The sequence below is a fragment of the Miniopterus schreibersii genome, assembly GCF_964146895.1.
Source record: "Miniopterus schreibersii genome assembly, chromosome: 10".
NCBI classification, from domain to species: Eukaryota; Metazoa; Chordata; class Mammalia; order Chiroptera; family Miniopteridae; genus Miniopterus; species Miniopterus schreibersii.
The window spans coordinates 63,611,062-63,631,498 of record NC_138110.1 but is presented as its reverse complement, the minus strand read 5'-3'; the positions used below and the strand labels follow the sequence as shown (position 1 = coordinate 63,631,498).

Sequence of the window (20,437 nt, the reverse complement as noted above, 5' to 3'; positions counted from 1 at the left end):
AGACAAACAAGGGATAGAACAGAGCTGAATTACAGGATTCATCATCTACAACAGACCACTCCAAAATTGGAAGAGGTGCTTCTTTTATCTAATGCACAGAAACCAACACAAAGAGTCAAGAAAAACGAAGAAATGGAGGAATATATACCAAACAAAAGAATAAAATAAAACTCCGGAAATGCACCTTAGTGGAATGGAGATAATGATTTACCTGATAGGGTTTTATAAATGCCCATAGTGATGCTCACCTGCCCAGGAGAACAACACTGCACAATGTGAGAATTTCAACTCAGAGATAGAAAATATGAGAAAGAACCAAATAGAAATCACAGAGGTGAAGGATACACTCACTGAACTGAAAAATTCAATAGGAGGGGTCAACATCAGACTAGATGAAGAAGTAAGGATCCAGGAGCTCAAAAAGAGGGTGTGAAATTCATGCAACCAGAGGTTTGGTGCAGCCACTACAGAAAACAGTACTGAGGGTCCTCAAAAAATTAACAGAACTACCATATGACCAGCAATTCCACCTCTGGGTCCAGATCCAAAGAAAATGAAATCCTTATCTTGAAGAGGCACCTGCAACCCCATTTTCTTTGCAGCATTACTTACAATGTACAAGTCAAGGAAGTATTGTAAGCATCCATCGGTGGGTGAATGCATAAAGAAAGTGTGGTATATACACATGTAATGGAACGTTATTCATCCTAAGAAAGAAGAAAATACTGCCGTTTGCAACCATATAAAGGGAAGTTAAGGGCATTATTCTAATGTGATCAGTCAGGCAGAGAAAGACAGATACTGTGTGATTTCACTTATATGTGGAATCTGGGGAGGAAAGAACCTCCCAGACACATAGTGAAGACGGGTGGTTGTGAGGGGCAGGGAACACGGGTGGGCGGATAGGTGAAGGTGGCCAAATGAACAAACTTCCAGTTGTAAGATAAACAAGTTTTGAGGACGTTGTGTACAACATGGTGGCTGCAGTGACAATACTGTGCTGTATATTTGAAAGTGGCTAAATGAGAAAATCTTAAAAATTCTTCTCACAAGAAAAAAATGACTATGTGGGATGATGGATGTTAACAAAATGTAGAGCGGCAATCGTTTTGCAAGATAAGCATATCGATTCATGATGCGGTATATGCGATGTTATATGCCAATTATCTCTCAATAAAACTGGGCAAGATAGCTAAGCTTATTTTATTTAAAGGATTGTTCTTTATATGTTTTTGGTATCAAAGCTTTTTATTCTGTTGTGAAATAATAAACTACAGGATAGCTGTTTCTTTTTAGTCTGTAATTAATAAAATTTTAAGTTGTAAAATAAAAATGGAGAATTCACACTATTGTTTCCAACTGACCTGGGCCAGTGTGGCCATGCACGACATAGGTGCTTTTAGATAAATATTAGCAGCCTCCAATAGTTGAGATAGAAAACGCTCTAGATTTCTCCCCGACAGCTTTACCACCAAGTCCTATATTCCAGTGAGAGTCAGTCTAAATCCTGTCACACACACCAACACTGGCAATCAGATATAAAATCAGAGCCAGTTCAGTGACCTCAATAACTTTGAATTTGTCTGTCCCATCCCAGTGTTTCTTTTTTCTTTTTACATCCTAACCACATGTAAGTGTACAGTTCAGTACTGTTGACTATATTCACATTATTGTGAAATAGATCCTCAGAACTTTTACCTCTTGCAAAACTGAAACTCAGTAGCCATTAAACAGCTTCTGTTTCCTCCTCCCTCTATCCACTGGAAACCACAAGACTGCTTTCTGTCTTCATGAGTATGACTATTCTCGACACCTCATATAAGTAGAACAATACAGTATTTGCCCTTTTGTGTCTACCTTATTTCACTTAACACAGTGTTTTCAAGTTTCATCCATGATGTGGCATGTGACAGAATGGTCAAAGTGGATAAGAAAAGTTAGAATCATTTTCAACCCATTAAAAATCCCATCCATTAATCCATCCATCCATCCATCCATCCATCCATCCATCCATCCATCCATCCATCCATCCATCCATCCGAGCATGCATTCACTCATGCATTCACACTCCCTTCACCATGCACTTACTTATGCATGCATTTGTAAACCAATGTCAAAACCCTCCTTTTTTACAGACCCTGGGCTCATGACCCATCTTCAAGGAGTTCCCAGGCTACCACAGTGAACTTCCTGTAGTAATTGTCTGCTTTCTCTGGGATACTATTCCTTTTGTTGGATGGAGGCACATACCAGTTATGAGGTCCACCTTACACTTACATTCGGGCTAATTTACACCAATAAAGGGCTGAGATACAGAGTCATTCAGGAGCAGGCCTGGTTCCATCCCAGTGTGGACCAGGCTCAGGTGAGCCCTCTTCCTTCCTCCTGCTGACTAGCTCTTGCTGAGGCTGGTGTGCATGAGGCCACGAGCCAGCTCCATGCTAGGATCCTGGGGTTGGGGTTTGGGACACAGCCCACAACCAAAGACCCTTCTCGTCCTGGGCTCCCAATGGGGCATCACCATGAAGACCTCAGATGCGCTGAGGGGCCCAGTGGAGAGCAGAGGCCCCAGGCAGGGGGAAGCACGATTTCCTGTAGGCCTGCCCAAGTCTCTCTGAAAACTAAGATGAGTAATTCTCACCCTGTATTTGCCTACTCTGCCTGACTTTATTTCACAACCTAGAAGCAGGAACTGTTTAGAATCTAGAAGCAGCTGCTGTGCCAAAGCCTTATCACCCCATCCTAGGCGCTTCCTCTTATATCACAGGAGGTGGGGCTTCATTCCTCTCACAGAGCAGGGAGTCCGGGTTCTCCCAGCACACATTTGGACACAGCAGGCTCCCCAGGCCTCCAGGATGCCTGTCCCTGCCTCCTGGCCCCACCCTCCTCCTTGCCTGCTGCTGACTCTACTGCTGGGCCTCACAGGTGAGCACCCCTTAGGGTACACGCCCCTCTCACTCCCCCTCGACCTCTTTCTGCTCCTGAAATTTTAGAGTCTCCAGGAAAACAGGGTGTATGATCCAGGGCTGCACAGAAGGCCAAAGACAGAGCCATACCTGAGAGCATGAAATCAGGGATCTGAGCATTTTCTCTGTGGGTCCAGAGCCTGCACCTGGTCAAAACAGATGATGCTTCAGACCACAACAGTGACAACTTTGTGTGTATTAAACTCTAATCTTCACAACGTCCCTGTGTGAGGACTATGACTACTACCCCCTATTTGCAGATGGGGAACCTGAGGCAGAGAGATTGACTTGTCCAGTGTCACCTTTGTGAGGCAGTGGTTCAGCAGGGATTCAAGCCCAGGCCGAGCAGCCCCAGAGCTCATTCTTTTAACCATGTTACGCAGCTTCGCAGTGGAGGCTGATTGTGGAAAAGCCAGAAAACACAGAGAAATAAACCGAAGAATCCTCATCACCCATCGGGCCGCTCCGAGACCCGAAGTTCAGATTCTGCTGTTTGCTCAGGAACGTTTGTTAATGTGCTACAGGTTCCTGTGTGCCAAGTGTGTTACTGAGCTTTTAATGTGTATTATAATTTTACTTAACCCTGAAAGCACCCTGTGTTCCAGCAGGCAAGGCCACTCTCTCTATATATTTGTGATGCATGTATCTGTGCGTGTTTGTGTGTGTGTGTGAGTGGGTGTGAGGGAGTGCACACACACACTCACACACATGCGCACGGGACTTGTGAAAAGCTTTTCCTTCTGTTCTCTTCAAATCCTTTCCAGTCCACATGAAATGCACGGGAACAGAGCGTTAGTTCCCTCTGCCTCTCAGGCACTCTCCCTCCTCTCTCCTTTTCTAAACTTACCACTTACCCTCCCCAAACCGTCAAGACAAGCAAGCTTCTCTCTTGGTAAAGTGAGTAGAATTTTGTGCCTTATAATCATGGCATCCCTCTTCCGTGATGGATGCAGTGAGGAGGAAAAATGGGATAAAAGATACAGAGACTCCTGCCCCTGTGACCTATCTCTGTAATTATATCCATGTCAACATCTATATCCATGTCTGTTTCTATAACTACACCGACACGGACACCTGCACCTGCACCTGCACCTGCACCTGCACCTGCATCTGTGTCTATATCCATTTCCTTCTCTACATCCCCTGATGTCTGTTGAGGCATCGAGGCCCCAGGAAGTATAATGAGCGGTGACTTTTCAGTTCCTTGACCGCTCCCCACTGGGGACACCGTTGGAAATTCTTGCGTCGTTATCTCATGTCGCCATCATTTCCAAGGAAGGTCCTCTTGTCACCCTTCCTGCAGGAGAGAGAGCAGAGCACAGAGTTCCAAGGCGCTCAGGGGTAAATGGTAGAGCCATTACTGGAACTCAAACAGCCTGACGCTGGAGCTCACTGGTTTCACCTTCTTCCCGTGTCCTGCCCATGAGATTTCTGCCACTAGTGACCAGGGGTGTGGGGAAGGGTGGGTGCGGTGGGGAGGGTTTGTGGTTGTCTGCTTCTTGCTTATGCACAAGATGCTCCTGGGGTTTTTTGTTGTTTTTGTTTTGTTTTTTCCAAGTCATCCGGTTGGAAAACTCAGTTTCTGACATAATTTCCACAAATTTGTCCACTGGAAATAAGGCTTCAGTTTTTCAGGGAGCAGTCTGACTGGGCAATTCACACATATAATACACATGTTTTTTGGATACCTACTATGTGCAGGAACCATTATGGGAACTTGGGCTGTGGTGGTGAATAAAAAAGATAAAGTAGCTGTTTTCATGGGGCTTATATCCCAGTGGGGAAATGACAGTAAACAAGGGGCATAATAAATAAGTAAATAATATAGAATATTAGAAAGTGATAAGTGCTAAAGCAAAAATTAAATGTTGCTGGACAAGAGAGTTGAGGGAATCTGTAAGGTGGGATGTGTTTTAAACAGTGTAGTCTGGGTGGGCATCACGGAGAAGGAGGAGCCTGAGCCAAGGTTAACAGCAGGCTGTGGGCGAGCCATGTGGTCATCTGGGGGATGAGCTTTCCTATGGGAACAGCATGTGCAAAGGCCCTGAGAGTGGAATCTTCCTGCTGTGTTCAGGTACTTGAGCTTCTGCTCTGAGAGAAAGGTTACCATTGTAAGGTTTTGAAGAAAGAAGTGACATAATCTGATATAAGTTTTCCGTTATCATAATATTTTCTTGAGGACAGACTACAACTGGACGCAGAGAGAAGAGCATTCGTGCAGTCAGGAAGAAGTGACTTGTACCAGGACAGCAGCCAGTGGAGACGGGAAAGATGGAGAAACTGGGTGCATGCTGAAGGGGAGCTGCAGGATTTCTGAGGCATTAGATTCAGGGTAGGAGAGAAAGACCCCACACGTTTGGGACCTGAGCACTGAAGAATAAAGGTGCCTCAGGTGAGACAGAGAGAGCTGTGGGGGACTCAGGAGTTCACTTTGGACATGTTAACTGTGACATGTTTCTTTCCATCTAAAGAAAAATGTGAGTGGGCAGTTGGACATACAAGCCCAGAGTTCAGAGGAAAGGCCGTGGTCACAGATGTAAACATGAGAATTACAGATGCACAGATGGCAGAGTTTTTGCTGTTCCCTGTTCCTCTCCACACTCTGATCCCTCTTTTCTCTTCCTTCCTCTATTCCCTAAACTTCTCCCTCCAAGACTCATTTCTAGTTTCCCATTTTCACCTCAGCTGTTTAGCTTCCCCACCCTAGTCTTCTTCTCCGGACTTAAAAAACCAAACCCCTGATGTTCCTGGCACCAAAGGACCTGCCCTATGACATCATGTGGCCTCCTCAGAGGCATGTGCTCAGTGGGTGGGCCTCACCAGCTCACACTCTGCAAAAGCGACCCACAGATTTTCCCCCTGAGGAGAAGCTAAGAAATGGAAAAGAACCCTGGACCTCGGTGTGGTGCCACAGCTGCCTCCTCTTCTGAGTGACATTGTGTTTTCTTTGTAGCCTGTGCTTTTGGTGTCATAGCCAAGAAATTATTATCACATATAAAGTCATGAAGAGTTTCATCTATGACTTTTTTCTAAGAATTTTAAAGTTTTAGCTCCTATATTTAGATTTTTTATTTATGTTGAGTTTATTTTTGTTTATGATGTAAGATAAGGGTCCAGCCTCATTCTTTTGATTGTGGATATCGTTTCCCAGCACCGTGTGTTGATACACTGTCCTTTCTTCATTAAATGGTTTTGGCATCCTTGTGGAAAGTCATTTGACCATATAGGTGAGGGTTTACTTCTAGGTTTTCTATCATATTCCATTGGTCTACCTCTCTATTCTAATGACAGAACAACGCTAGTTTGATTACTATAGTTTTGTACTAAGTTTTAAATCAGGAACTGTGAGTCTTTCAATTATGTTTCTTTTTCAAGATTATTTCATTATTTGGGGTCCCTTGAGATTTTACGTGAACTTCAGAATAGGCTTTGTATTTCTTCAAAAAATACCACTGGGATTTCGGTGGGAATTGTATTGAATCTGTAGATTGCTTTAGGTACTTTAAGCACCTTAACAGCATTAAGTCTTCCAGTCCATGAGCGCAGATGTTTTTCCATTTAAGTCTGTATAAATTTCTTTCAGCACTGTTTTGCTCTTTTCAGTGTACAAGTCTTTCATTTCCGTGGCTAAATAGACTCCTAAGTATTTTACAGCAGTTGCTTCTTAAAATAGAACTGTTTGCTGCGTTTTTGGATTGCTCATCACACGGTAAGGAAACGGAACTGAGTTCCATTTCTGTAAAGTTTTTAGGAAGGTTCTTTCCGTTCTGATTTTACTATTTGCATCTTCACTACTGTTTTCTTAGTATAACTAGAGGTTTTGTTCACTATGTTGACGTTTTTGAGGAGCCACTTTTGGTTTTGTTGATTTCCTCTGCAGGATAAATATCTATTTTTTTAAGTCACTAAGATTCTGATATTTTCTTAAGGCAGTCTGAGGAAACAAATATAACATGATCATGCTATGGGAAAATATCTCAGGAACTTGAAATATTGTTTTACTTCTTATGTAAATGACATGTTCATTGTGTGTTGGGATCTCTGAGTGTCACTGTCACTCTAGGACTCGGGCTGATGGAGCAGACTCCATCATGACTGTGGATCTCTGTGGAAGGAACTTGATGACAAAGGTTCTTGCAGTTAAATGCATATCCCACAAAATACACTTGTCACCTCTGCTCACAACTCTGTGCTCTAAAGAAGTTTCATCATTCCACCCAGCAGTGGTTGAGAAGTGGGACACTCCATGAGGCCAAAGAGTGGACAGCGGAAATATTTGGGAAACCGTGGCACTTCCAGAGAGGGCTCTGGTCTCAACCCCCCTCTCTGCCACTTCACTTAACCTCTCTGTGCCTCGGTTTCCTCATTTGTAATAGTCACATTACAGGCTCGTTGTGAGGGTTACATGTATGACACATGCAATGTGCTGAGCTCAGGCCCGCTCAGGGTGCGCACTCGCCGATGAAAGCGGTTGTTGATAAACACTTGGCAGAGCCCACGGGATCACATGCGATGCATCATTAACTGCTCTGTGCTTCCCTCCAGGAGGGGCAGGTGAGGAGGAGGTGCAGGTGATTCAGCCTCAGGAGCCAGTGTCCGTCGCAGCCGGAGAGACGGCCACTCTGAGCTGCACCACGACCTCCATACACCCCGTGGGGCCTTTCCAGTGGTTCAGGGGGACAGGGCCAGGCCGGGAGTTAATCTACAATTTCAGAGAGAGCAGCCGCTTCCCCCGAATAACAAGTGTTGCAGATGCCAGGAAGAGAGACAACGTGGACTTTTCCATCCGCATCAGTAACATCACCCCAGCAGATGCGGGGACCTACTACTGTGTGAGGTTCCGGAGAGGAGCCAATAATGACACGGAACTCAAGTCTGGAGGCGGCACCCAGCTCACCGTGAGTGGTGAGTACAGTGTGGGATTCCGTGTCCCTGGCATGTTACGACAGTCAATAAAGATGCCCTCAGTTCTGTGAGCAGCAGCTAGGAATCAGTGCGGTGGTGGGTGCTTGTAGTCTTGATCTGATTCATGGGCAGACGTCACCCCTTCTGCAGATCAGGGAAGTTGAGGCCTGGAGATATGCTGTTTGCTCAGGCCCCATGGCTGATCAATGGTGGGGAAAGTCTGGAACCCCCAGCTCTGGCCTTTCAATCCCGTCCAGGGATGAGGGAACTGAAGGTCTGAGTGACTTGCCCATCACAAGGCCAGGCCTCACCCCTGCCTCCAGGGAGTGCTCCCCTCAAGTGGCCGAGGCTCCTCCCTAGTGACCTGCCTGAGCACCTGCTGTGAGCCAGGCTCTGCTCTGGGTGCTGTGGCGGCTGCAGAACAAAGCAGGAAAAGGCTCTTCTCCCACGAAGCTTCATTCTTTCCCCTCCAACAGGGACAGATCCATCCAGGATGGGACGGGGGAGAACATGCTTCTTTATTTCATCTCTGGAAACATCACACGAGAAGGAAATCCTGAGAGGCGCAGACTCACTGTTTCCTCTGAGAGCCTGGTGGGAGGAGGTGCCCAGAAGTGGGCAGTCACTGTGGGCCTGTCTGAAAAAAACCCTTTATTTCAGAAATCTAGTCACACTGTCACTGAGGCTCCGAGCAGAGTTGGGTCATCTCAGAATGTCCCTCACCCAAGAAAGAGGATCCCCATGTGGGTGACTTAAGGGTCACCCCTTTGAGGCAACACAGTTTTCATTTGCTGTTACCTGCCAGAGGCCCAGGATTCTGAATCCTGTAATATGAGCACACAAGGACCTTTAGACCACCCAGCCCAACCCCTCATGTACAGATGGGAGCCTGAGATCAACAGGTGACAAGGGTTTTGCCCAAGGTCACATGTCCAATGAGTGGGGAGATTGTTCCAGAACCCAATCTGATGTGTGCCAAGCTTTTTCCTTTCCCAGAGATAGACACTCTTTCCGTCAAAGAATCTGGTGCATGTAAGCACTGAATTAAAGCTCATTAAAGCGCACCACTGAACAGAGAGCTAGCATTTCTTATTTTCACTGGTACCCCGAAGCTTCAGAAGCCCCTCCCATTCAGACCCTGAAGCCCAAGGTGGTTGGGAACTTCTTCCACCTTCAGCCACATCGCCCCAAATCAAGCATCCATGTCAGCGCCTAGGGCTGCCCCTTGTGCCACAGCTGCCTCACCCCCCAGCGTGTGGAGAGAGCACCATTCATTGACTGACTTCTGTTGATGGGTAAGAGTTGTTCCCAACCTTGGGCTATTAAAACAGTGATGCACAGGATACCCTTCTCCATGTGCCACCTTAATCAAAAGGGTTGTGCCCACTGGAAGTGGCATGACTAGGTCACAGGGTGTGTGCATTTTAATTTGTGTAAATATTGCCAAATTTTCCTTCTAGAAATGATAGCCCCTGCACACAGGCAGGGAAGGTAGCTTTATTTGGATTTGGAGGATATTACAAAAGTTCCCGGGTGGTGTGCCCCTTGCCTAGGCAATCACAGGGAGTAAGTGGCTCCATCACCACTCAGATCTGCTGCCTCCTGGTAGAGTGCTCGTTGCCCTTCCCTAAGCTATTTGCCCAGCTGATGCCCTGGCTGAGAAAGCAGGGAGGTAGGAGAGGTCAAGGGCCAGGTCTTCCTCTTGGCATTTACTCTTATAACCAGTGCTGTGAGGGAGGGGTCACCTGTTGCCCCTTTGCTAGATGAGGGCATTGATGTTCAGAGAGGGGACCTGAACTGAGCAGGAAGGGGAACTGAGATTTGAACCCCAAGCAGCATAACTCACAGCCCCTACTCTCTGCAACACCTCACTGTGCTTGTCAAAGTGTAAAGAAAGCTCCAACCCATTTCTTAAAATCATGTCATTTTATGTTCTCAAGCATGAAACATTTTTTAAAAGGTCCTGTGAAGGAGGCAGATCTAGCTTTACAACAGAGATGAGATAGATACTCAAATGTCCTATGATATGTCCTGAAACTATTCCTAAATGACATGACTGCGTATAGAAGCATTCAAGAGGCTTTTCCCTTTGCTGTGCTGTTTCCCCTTCACTGAGAAGCCTGCAGGAGCAGCCTGGGCGCAGAGCCTGGAGAGAGCAGAGAGGGACACTGCACCATTCCTGTCTCTGCAGACTGAGGATGAGGAGGGGTGGGGCATTTCCTGCAGGGCACTGGGGCGCTAAGTGAGCAAAAGTTCATATTCTAGACTCACTTGTCAGGAGTCCATTCTTCCATTTATTGCTACAGGGTCCCCAGACCTAGGCACTTGAGGCCACTCCTCCCTGGAAAGGGTGGCAGTCAGTGTCAGGATCCTGAAGGTGGGCATTTGCTCTGTTGATGGACATGAATATTTGGGAGGCCATAGGAAATACCTCAGGGACACAGTAGTGAGCAAGGGGACAGGCCCTTCATTTCTCTCAGCCTGTTTTCTCATCTATAAAATGGTGATAATCATGGACTTCTTTTAGGAGAGTGGAAAGGACTGGAGGTGCTCTGTCTGAATCACCCAGCAGAGTAGCACCCCCAAATCAAGGTGTTATGTTAATGTCAAGACCCAGTAAACTTTGCTGGGACTCAGCTCCTCACCTGCAAAAAGTTTGTATAATAGGTTAATAATATAACATTAATCAAATTCTTGATTAATCAGATATTGATAATATAATAAAATCAACATTTACAGGATACTTTCAGGTGAGCCTGGTGAGAGAAGAGCCCCTCACTGGCCATGGTATTATAACCCACAGCTGTGTGCTCTTAGGCAAGTCTGTTTCCCCCAAGTCCTCAGTTCTCCCGCTTGATGAAGTGTGATCATCATGGCTCCCATTCAGGGGTCTTTAAGGACTGGAGGCCAGCTATGAACAGTTAGTACAAAAATGAGACTCATCAGTAATTCTGTTCCTGTGCGCAGACTGGTGGGAAATCACCAGGCAAGGAAAGAAGGTGGACTTTGAACTCAGGCCTGCAATTGCTTGTCAGACCTGCTCCCCGCTCAGAGTTCACTTCTGGGGACATGAGTGTCCCCCTCTGTAAGATGAGGACGATGACACGCCCTCCCCGCATTATTGGAAGCATGAAAAACAATATATGAGAAGGTCCTTGACAGTGTCACATGCTTGTCATTAGTGGTGATAATCACAACCATGTTCATTGTTTATTATGCTCCTGTTACAGCCAAACCCTCTCCCCCTGAGGTATTGGGCCCCGCGGGGAGGTCCACACCTGGGCAGACGATGAACTTCACCTGCAAGTCCCACGGCTTCTCCCCCAGAAACATCATCCTGAAATGGTTCAAAGATGGGAATGAGCTCCGAGCCTCCCAGACCACCGTGGACCCAGAGGGAGACAGCCCTTCCTACAGCATCTCCAGCACAGCCACGGTGGTGCTGGCCCCGGGGGATGTTCGCTCCCAGGTCATCTGCCAGGTGGCCCACGACACCCTAAAGGGAGACACTCCTCTTCGTGGGACTGCCAACTTGTCTGAGATCATCCGAGGTAGATGCCCCTCACACCCAGCGCCAGCCCACACCTGGCCCCTGCCCTCCAGGCCTGCTCCTCCCCCTGCTCTTTGCTCCAGGCCTGGAATTGCCTGGAATCTAATTCCTGACAGTCCTTCCCATCACCAGGCACATGGATTTGCCCATCACTGGCCACTGTTTAATGGCAGCTGGCAGGTGGAATCTACCACATGCCAAGCAGTGTGCTCGATAGTTTCATCTACTTTACCAATAGCAACTCCACATACTGAGCACCTGCTATAAGCCAAGCTCTTATGTGCTTGGGGATCTCATTTGTTTGGCTAAAGTTATTATGTTCTAGCTGCATGCCAGTGGCTGTGGTGGTTGATTTAAATCATATCACCCTAATAGCAGCTACCAGTTCTTGAGCACCTACTGTGTGCTGGTTACAGTGCTTAGTGATTTCGTTCATGTGAAAGAGTACCGTCGGTGTCTGAGCACCTGTCCTCTGATACCCTTGCAGGTGGGGGAGCTAAGTTAGGGAGCGCTCCCCTGTGATCTGTCTGTTCCATGAGGTCAGAGCTTCTGCCCTGTGCTGTTTCAGTGCCGCCCACCGTGGAGGTTACCCAACAACACACAGTGTCAAAGAACCAGGTGAACGTCACCTGCCAGGTGAAGAACTTCTACCCCCAGCGCCTACAGCTGACCTGGTTGGAGAATGGAAACGTGTCCCAAACAGAAACGGCCTCGACCCTCATAGAGAACCAGGATGGGACCTATAACTTGACAAGCTGGCTCCTCATGAATTTATCTGTCCACAAAAATGCTGTGGCGCTCACCTGCCGGGCGGAGCACGATGGGCAGCCTGCGGTCACCAAAAGCCTCACCCTGGGGGCCTCTGCTCACCAGGACAACAGGGACAAAGGTAAAACCCAGGGAGAGGCCTTCACTCCACCTAATCCAACGCCATTTAGATTTTATCTTTACTTTTAATGTTATAAATGGTAATTCTCATTATAGAATAATCTAGAAATCTATTGATAAAAAGTAGAATTTTGAAGTGAGCTCCCCTCCCCCAAAGCCCACACTCTATAGTCACCACTGCTCAGAGTTTGGCACGTATCTTTATAGGTATTTTGACAGGGAGGGAGGAGGCCACCCTGCTCTGTGTCCTGCGCTTGCTTTCTTCACCTAACAGTCATGTGTCCACCATCCCTGCCGCCCCTGCCTCCTCCTGGCTCTTTCTAACCTCCTCCTGGCCTCTGTTCCATTCTGGACTTTTCCATCTGCATCAGTAAGGTCACTCCAGCAAATGCCTGGACCTCCTGCTCTGTGACATTTCAGAAGGGGAGCCCTGAGGACACGGACTTTGAGTCTAAACAGGGCACCCCAGTGCTCATGAGTGGTCACAACACAGGCTTTCCTCCCCCCGCAAATTTGTGACTATGGACCAGCAACAATCACAACCGCCTGCCTTAGGGTTGTCTGTAATATCGCCTGCTGCTGCTGATGCCTGCGGGTCGGAAGCGGTGCCCCATTGTATTGGAAATGTTCCTTTTTCCTTCATTGGCCTTGATGGAAGGTTTTCAATGTTATTGCTCTTTTCAAAGAACCCACTTTTCGTTTCAGTGAGTTTCTCTGTTTTCAATTTCATTAATTTTTCTCCCCTTTCCTTTATTATTTCCTTCCTCCTGCTTGTTTTGGGCTGATTTTGCTCCCCCTTTTCTTGTTTCCTGACGTGGGAACATAGATTATTGATATTAGACTTTTTAAATGCCACATCTGGGTTGCATTCTGTGCCTAGGGAGTCAGGACAGTGCAAGCCGTGCCTGGATGTGGTGTTTCCCCTCCAGTCCCCAAGTCCGAGCTCATGTGCCTTTCCTTCCACCTCAGAGTCCTCCTATGCTTGTGCCTGGTGTTATCCTAGGGGTCAGAGTTGTACCGAACAAGGAAGAGTCTCTGCCACCTTGCCTGGACCACCTTGGGTTTCTTTTGAGTCCCCATGTCCCACGGGGCTCAGACCAGGTGTTGCTCGCTGGTGCTCTCAGCGTGCCTGACCAGCACGCCTGCAGTCCCAAGGCTGGGAAGGGTTTTCGGGTTGTCTGGGAGAAGCCAAGTGCAAGATGCCTGTGTGACCCTCTGCACCGGGAAGCCACAGCCAACCCCAGGGTCTGAGGGTTCAGGCCTCTGCAGACCTGGTCCAATCGGTGTGGCATAAGAATGAACATCTTTTTGGTCACATTTATGGTATTGGGGTGTTTTACAGTGTTTATAGGTGAATGAACCTCACCTCTGTCAGTGTAGCATAATCCAATCCACTCATGTTGATGCAGATTTATGCTGAATGGCTGGTTTCAATAGTGAGAAAGAAATTCTGAGTCCTCAAATTTTTCATTCTTTTTGTCTTTCAGAGCTTTAAATCTCCCACCTCCACATGATTTCCTTTTCCCATTAGCACTCAGTTGCCAAACAGCACCTTTTCTTTTTCCCCTTTCCCCACAGAAGCTGTGCACTTGAAATTGTGCCTGTCCCTTTGATCTCACCTGTCCTTTTAAAATGTTCCTGCCTCCTTGTGTTACTTTCCTAAGGTCCTGAAACAAGTGACCACAGAGTTAGTGCCTTAAAACAACACAGTTTATTATCTTGCAGCTGTAGAGGTCAGAGGTCTGGGTCGGCAGGACTGGGTTTCCCCTGGAGGCTTTAGGGGAGAATCCCTGCCCTTGCTTTTCCAGCCCCTAGAGGCTGCCCACACCCCTTGGCTAAGGGCCCCACATCGCTCTCAGCTCTGCTTCTGTCATCACATCTCCTTCTCTGCCTCTCCCGCCTCCCTCTTTCACTGAGTGGGATCTTTGTGAGTAGCTTGGCTCCACTAGGAAGATCCAAGATAAAGTTCTCGTTTGAATTCTTAACTTAGTTACGACTAGTTCCTTTTGCCAGGTAAGGTAACATAGTCACAGACTATGGGGATTCTGTGCCGACCTTTCGAACAGGCGTAATTTAAACCTCTCCCTGTGATCTGTGCTCTGATCTGTGGACACTTTTCATTTCGCCAGGTGGCGGTGGGTTTACTATTGGTGGTGGTGGAATTCCCAAACAGCTCTCGGGCCCCTTGCCAGCTGCCCCTCTCCTTGTGGCTGTGGGACAGCAGCCTCCTGGCAGATTGTGCACTAGGATTTGGTGATTTTTCTGCTTTGATTCTCAGCTATTTTGACTTTTTCTCATTTTCTCTTCAAGTAACACTGAGAGCCAGTTGTGTGCAGGGTTTATTTTCTCTTTTATGTTTTTTCTCTGATTTGGAGAGGCCATATTTAGAGGCAAGTTGCTGTGCTGCTGCTACTGTCCTCAGCAGCCCAGAAGGGGGCTGAAGACTGTTGAGTGCTTTGGCCCATAGGCCCCTACCTCAGGGTCCCCTATTTCTCCATCAGGGCCCTATTCTGGCTGAGCAGGCCCATTGAAGTGGAGAATTCAACCTCCTCTGAGGCTCTGTTACTCTAGAATTATGTCCTTGGCCCAAATCTCAGCTTTCTTGCTATCAAAATATCTTCTGGCTCACACTTAATATTTACTTGTAGTTAATCAGTCTTAGCTTTTCATTGTCTTTCTCCAAAAGATTGATGCCCCAGTAACAGCCATCCAATCCCATAGTCCATATAGTTACCATTTCCCAACTCTTTTCCAAATGCCTGATGCCTAGGAATTCCCTTTCTTTGGTCACAGCATCCCAGTGCACCACCAGTGACAATTTTAACAATTGCACCAATAGGGCCAGCAGGGCCGATTTCTGCTCCACCTCCAGCCAGTGCTGGGACTTCTTGACCAGCCAGCTGATGAGTGATCTAATTTCTAAATTGCATTTTACAGTTTGCTCTTCAGAGGACTCCCAGTTGAACTCCTTAGGTCAGTTTCCCTGGGAAGCTGACTCTAAATGGCTCTAAGAATGTGGGAAGCTTATTGTGGGGAGCTGTCAGGATCCACATGCCTGAGGGAGTGAAGGAGCAGGACCTGCAGAGGGAGCTGTTTGCTGAACTGCAATGCAGGCACCAGACTTGGCTGCTCTACGGAGAAGCTGGACCGATAACAGCTTCTGAGAGCTGTTTAAATGGAGGGAAGTAGGCCGTGCCTTTGTACTCCCAGTCCAGACAGTCTTCTGATCTGGGTGCCCTCCAGAACCGGGTGCAAACTTTGCAGTTAAGCTCTCTTCGACTGAGGCAAGGTCCCCATAAGCCTCTCAGGTGAGAATTGCCATTGTCCAACATCACAGAAGAAAAATGGTGAGATCTTCAGTCCTACCTTAAGGATTATTTTCGTTATAATAAATCATTTAATATCTTTATTTTTATTTAAACAAAAACTGCTCATTGTAAATCTGCCAAGAATCTAAAAGTGTGCTTTCCCAGGTCCACCTTTCTGTGTCCAATAGAAAGATTCAGCTGACACTGGGGTTAAAGTGGGCTGAATGGTGTTTGAGCTCCTCCCAAGCATGTGACCCCATTTCCTTGAATCACAGGGTGTTTTCCAGGTTTCATGAAGTCAGGCCTATGAGCTCTCCCTCAGCTCCTGAGAACTTGGGGTCACCCAGCCCTGTCCATGGTGCCACACAGAGCAGCCCTGGAACTCTCACTGTGATCTGTCCTCACTCCCCTCAAATGCCCTGTTGACATTTGTTCCTGTAATACTGAGAGGTTGGACTTGTCTTCATTCAAAAGACAAGGTCTTAGGGTCATCATTTGAGTCAACAGTGATGTGATTTTCCAGGCTCGAATCCCATTAATCTGTGACTCGCCATAAACTCTGAGCCTCAGTTTTCTCATCAGAGTAATGGTAATGCTGCCTGCCCCACAGGGTGTGAGACCAAATCAGTCAATCAGGTGCCGCACTTTCCTGTTCTTGAGTAGCCATTCTCTGCACCCCTTCCCCCAAGGAAGACAACCCTGGCAAGCCAAGCAGACACTGATTGAGGACGAACCTCTTTACTCTGATTTCTGCCTTGAGCCTGAGACCAGTTCAGTATTCAAATGCTATTTCAGAGCATTGATGGGTGCAGGCACCATCAGATAAGGCGGAGGACCCTGGGAAGGGTCTCCTCTAATGGCCCCTCCTGCCCCTTGATTTGCAGGCCAGGTACAGTCTACTCAACTCCTCGCAGCTGTCCTCCTAAGCTTCAAGGTGCTGCTGGCGGTTGGTGCCTCTGCCATCTACGTCCACAGGAAGCGGACGGCCTGACTGTAAGTTGTGGGCCAGGGAGGGCAAGGCAAAGTCTGTCCCAGAAGGGACAAGGTCAAGAGGAGCGGTCAGTCCACAGGGTCAGGGTCCAAGTGGAGTTAGAAGAGGGTGACACACCTCCATCGATAACCTCAGGAGTTTTAAGGATCCCCCCGAGAGATTCCTACTTCCTAGGAAGTGCGTGGGGTCCTGTAAAAGGGGCCGTATCAAGGGTTTCAAAGGGTGTCCGCAATGTTTTAGGGTTTCTGGGGAGGAAGCGGGCAGAGGGAACTGAATGAAGGGCAGCTGAGTGGCTAGTTGCCTTGGAGACCATGACTCGATTATTTGATTGCTGACGCTCCTTGCCACAAAGAGAATCCACATTTTAGAGTACTGATGAGAGATCCTGAATCCGCTGCTCTGAGGGCTGTCCGTGCTCTGATCCTCCGTGTGGCAGAGCGGAAGGGATGGGGAAAGAGCACCAGGACTGGGGAGAAATGCTGAGGTGGCAGAGTCCTGTGCCAGGGGCTACCTGTCCTCTCCTGAGAGGAATGGCAGGAGGACAGTCCAGGACATAGGGGACATGCCGTAAACATTTCCTGATGAGGAGCAGGGAGCTAAATGTGGACACATTTCCCACAGCTCATTCCTCCTCTCTTGCTACATGCCACCCTCAACCTCTGCGCTCTCCTTCCTTCCCCGAGGGACTCAGTCTAAGGAAACAGACTGGAAGCTTTCACAGACTCTGCTTCAAATGCCTCCCCCAGCCAGACCTGCGGCCCACAGCTCCTCCTGCTGCTCCTCCTCACAGCTCTTGATGCCCCCGGAGCTGGGTCTGCACACAAGCTCCTCGGAAACACACACAGAATCCCGAATTACAGCTGCTCTGTTATCCATACACGTGACAGGAGGGAAAATGGGCTGGAAGGGGGTGAGGCAAAAGGATCTTGATTCAGACACCACAGACTCACACATTTCTTGCCTAGTTTTATTAGATTTTCTTAAATATGTGTTTTTCCCTTAATGTATACTTTTAGGATTATTTCTAGAGATTTTAAGTGCTTTTTAAACATAATCAATTAATATGTCTTAAATGAATGAAGAAATGAATTATTTTCTTTGTATTTTCCTGGTATTAAAATGTCATTTCTTGCATAAAATGACATTTGTTAACCTACAGTGACTAAGTGGAGAACCTCTGGACCAGCTGATCCATTAAAGACCACACAATCCTGTGATCCATCAGGCCCTGAGTAGGGATGTTTCAAAGTTCTGTAGAGAAATCAAAGCAGAAAAGTCCCCCTCTGAGGTCTTTTAGGCAGAGAGACCTGGGTTCAGATACTGGAAAACACATGCCACCTCTGTGACCTTGGGCAACTCGCTAACCCTCTCTGAGCCAACTTCATCTGTAAAATGGGAATCCAGCTACCTCAAAAAATTGTGGGGGCTTTGAGGAGAGAGCGGTGTATGAAGCACACAGGGTCTGGAACAAGGTTGTGTATGATATGGTCCCTTTTCTTCCTTGGCTTATTGAAGAACTTATACCATCTGTGTTTCGCCAGCACTGTGAAGTAATGACGTTGAAAGTTTTTCCAGTGGCCTGGCTGCCTGAAGATGTTGTCAAACTTTTCTGGGGAAAATGTCCCCACTTGCAGGCTGGTGCCTGGATCCAAGAGTCTCCCTAAAGACAGCAAGATCAACATTCGCTTTGAAGTTGGGACATGCTTGCTAGCATCAGGGGAAACTGGAACGAACCCTAAAGTAATTGAAGCCAGGCTCTAATGCTGAAACTAGACCCCAATCATTTGGTTTTTTTCCTTTCAAGACATAACAGCAGGCCTCCTCACAGAGCTCCAGGGACACGAGGCCAAGCCAAGCGGTGTCAGCCTGGGACCGAAGGCACAGGCAGGTCCAAAAAGCCAACAAATGAAACCGTCTTCTTCTAAAATTGATTTGGATGAGTTCTTTAAACATGTCAAGCCATTTATACTTCTTTGTAACGTAAACTCTTTTAAGGAAGAAAAAGAAGCCTGCCCTTTATTTCATTAAACTGATAAAAATGTACAGAGGTAAAAAAAAGGGAGAAACAAACGAAGAACATGACTTAACTGGGAATCGCCAGCCCGCCCACCGGTTCCTCCCTCTTCCCCATACAGGACTCTTTCCTCTCTCTCAGGTAGGATCACTCCTGACAGTTCCTGAGAGTTAAGAGGGCGCCTGTTTTAGGGCTTCAAAGAACCACGCACACTTTCTGTGCCCAACGAGACACACGGGAAAGGGCTCAGCGCGTGGGAAAGTCGTCCTCCGCTCTTCGCTGTACCGAGGGTGCCCCACACAGCACCTAGGAGGGGACTCCAGTGGGTTTCCTCCGCTCTTCAGAATGTCCTTCCACCCTAGGGAGTCTCCCACTACGAGGCAGCCATGGGACATGCGGGCCAGGCCGACCTTGCCCTTGAAGTACGCCTCTGCCTGTCCTCTCCAGTACTGCTGGCCACGAGGAAACCAGGTCACGGCGGCCAGTGTTTTCCTTTCTCCAGTCTCTGAGTGTCCAGTGATTCTCTTTCCCATTCCTGGAGCCTCGATCCTCAAACTGCCAACCCTGCCTTTTCTGGCCTCCCTTTCTAGAGCCAAGTATCCTCTCCTGATTGGAGAGATGCTTTCAGTCGCAGCTGTAAAGTGCTCGACCCCCCTCTCATCGCTGCCTGTGGCTGTGTGTACTGGGCGAGTGGGCAAGAGGGCGAGTGGGCAAGGCCAGGGGGAAGGGCAGAGCCTGGACGGGGCAGCAGCGTTTTCCTGTCCACTCCTTCCCCAAAATGTTTCAGATGATCTTCTGTACGCCTGACCAAAAGAGATGTATCGTCATGGTTTTCATCGCAATGATTTTAAAAATGTAATTCCTTTTTTCTTAGAAATTCGCATTAAACTCACAAATATAACGCTGAGGAGACTTCATCACTGGCCTGGGAAACGAGAGATGGTGAGCTATAGAAACGGCTCTGCGCAGTCTGAACATCAAGAGCAGACGGCTCAGTTGGAGCAAAGTTCCACATTCATCCAGCCCAACATTCAACATTTGAAGGACAAAGGGAACTTGAGGGGAACACAGAGTGTGCTGGAGGCTGGTACGGTTCAAGTTCACAGTCCACTAATTTAATAGAAAAATAAGGGGAAAGAACCTGTTGAAAATTAAACTACATGGTTAAACTAGGTTTCCACTGTCCACATAAAACAACAACATTGTATGTGAACCAACAATAGGAAGTAGTAGTAAAGGTAGAATATTGAATTACAGTTGACACGACACGTGTAGCGCATGCCTCACGCTCCCACGTAGGACCCTCTGGCCATGAAGACGGGCGACAGTCCCTTGAGACAGGCAGAAGGGCCTCCAGGAATGTGGCGATAGGAATGAGCTTCTCATTAGGGACTAAAGCTGGACTCCTGGGGACCTTCTCTCTCCTCTACCATTTGACCTTCCTGTACTTCACGGGATGCAAGTTCAGGTCCACAGCTTTCACTCTCCAAACACCTGACCTGAGCCAAGTCCTTGGCTATTCTCTTGACAAAAGTCACCAATGCCATGGCAGGTTTTGTGTGGACACATTTCCTCAGTGACAGTGTGTGCAAATCTGTTCTCCGTGTGCACAGTGTGGGAAAGGGCGTGTCCAGGGACACCACCCGACTCTTGAGCACTTTGCAGTTGATCACAGTCAGCCGCAGGTATTCCAGGTGGGCAGAGATTAGAGTAAACCCTCCCAGGCACATCAGCTTCCCAATGTGCGGTACTGCATTTGCTATATGCACTGTAATAAACTGATGTTCTCCTCTTCATGGAACTGGCGAATGCAAT

General features: G+C 47.6%; 1 protein-coding gene across 1 annotated transcript; it reads left to right on the top strand.

Annotated features, from left to right (window-relative positions):
• Positions 1–2,792: 2,792 nt before the first annotated feature.
• LOC308562553 (signal-regulatory protein beta-1-like) lies at positions 2,793–19,568 on the top strand. Its single transcript, XM_081148767.1, has 6 exons — positions 2,793–2,925; positions 7,512–7,871; positions 11,102–11,422; positions 11,990–12,310; positions 16,502–16,610; positions 19,497–19,568. Exons 1-5 carry the CDS (start codon positions 2,856–2,858, stop codon positions 16,606–16,608), a joined length of 1,179 nt encoding a protein of 392 aa, XP_081004893.1. The 5' UTR covers positions 2,793–2,855; the 3' UTR covers positions 16,609–16,610; positions 19,497–19,568.
• Positions 19,569–20,437: the final 869 nt, after the last annotated feature.

Excerpts from the sequence above, each read along its gene's own strand:
- LOC308562553 (XM_081148767.1), top strand. The coding sequence starts at position 2,856 with ATGCCTGTCCCTGCCTCCTGGCCCCACCCTCCTCCTTGCCTGCTGCTG. Across the intron at positions 2,926-7,511 it reads TCTACTGCTGGGCCTCACAG|GAGGGGCAGGTGAGGAGGAG; the intron begins GTGAGCACCCCT and ends GCTTCCCTCCAG. Across the intron at positions 12,311-16,501 it reads CCAGGACAACAGGGACAAAG|GCCAGGTACAGTCTACTCAA; the intron begins GTAAAACCCAGG and ends CTTGATTTGCAG.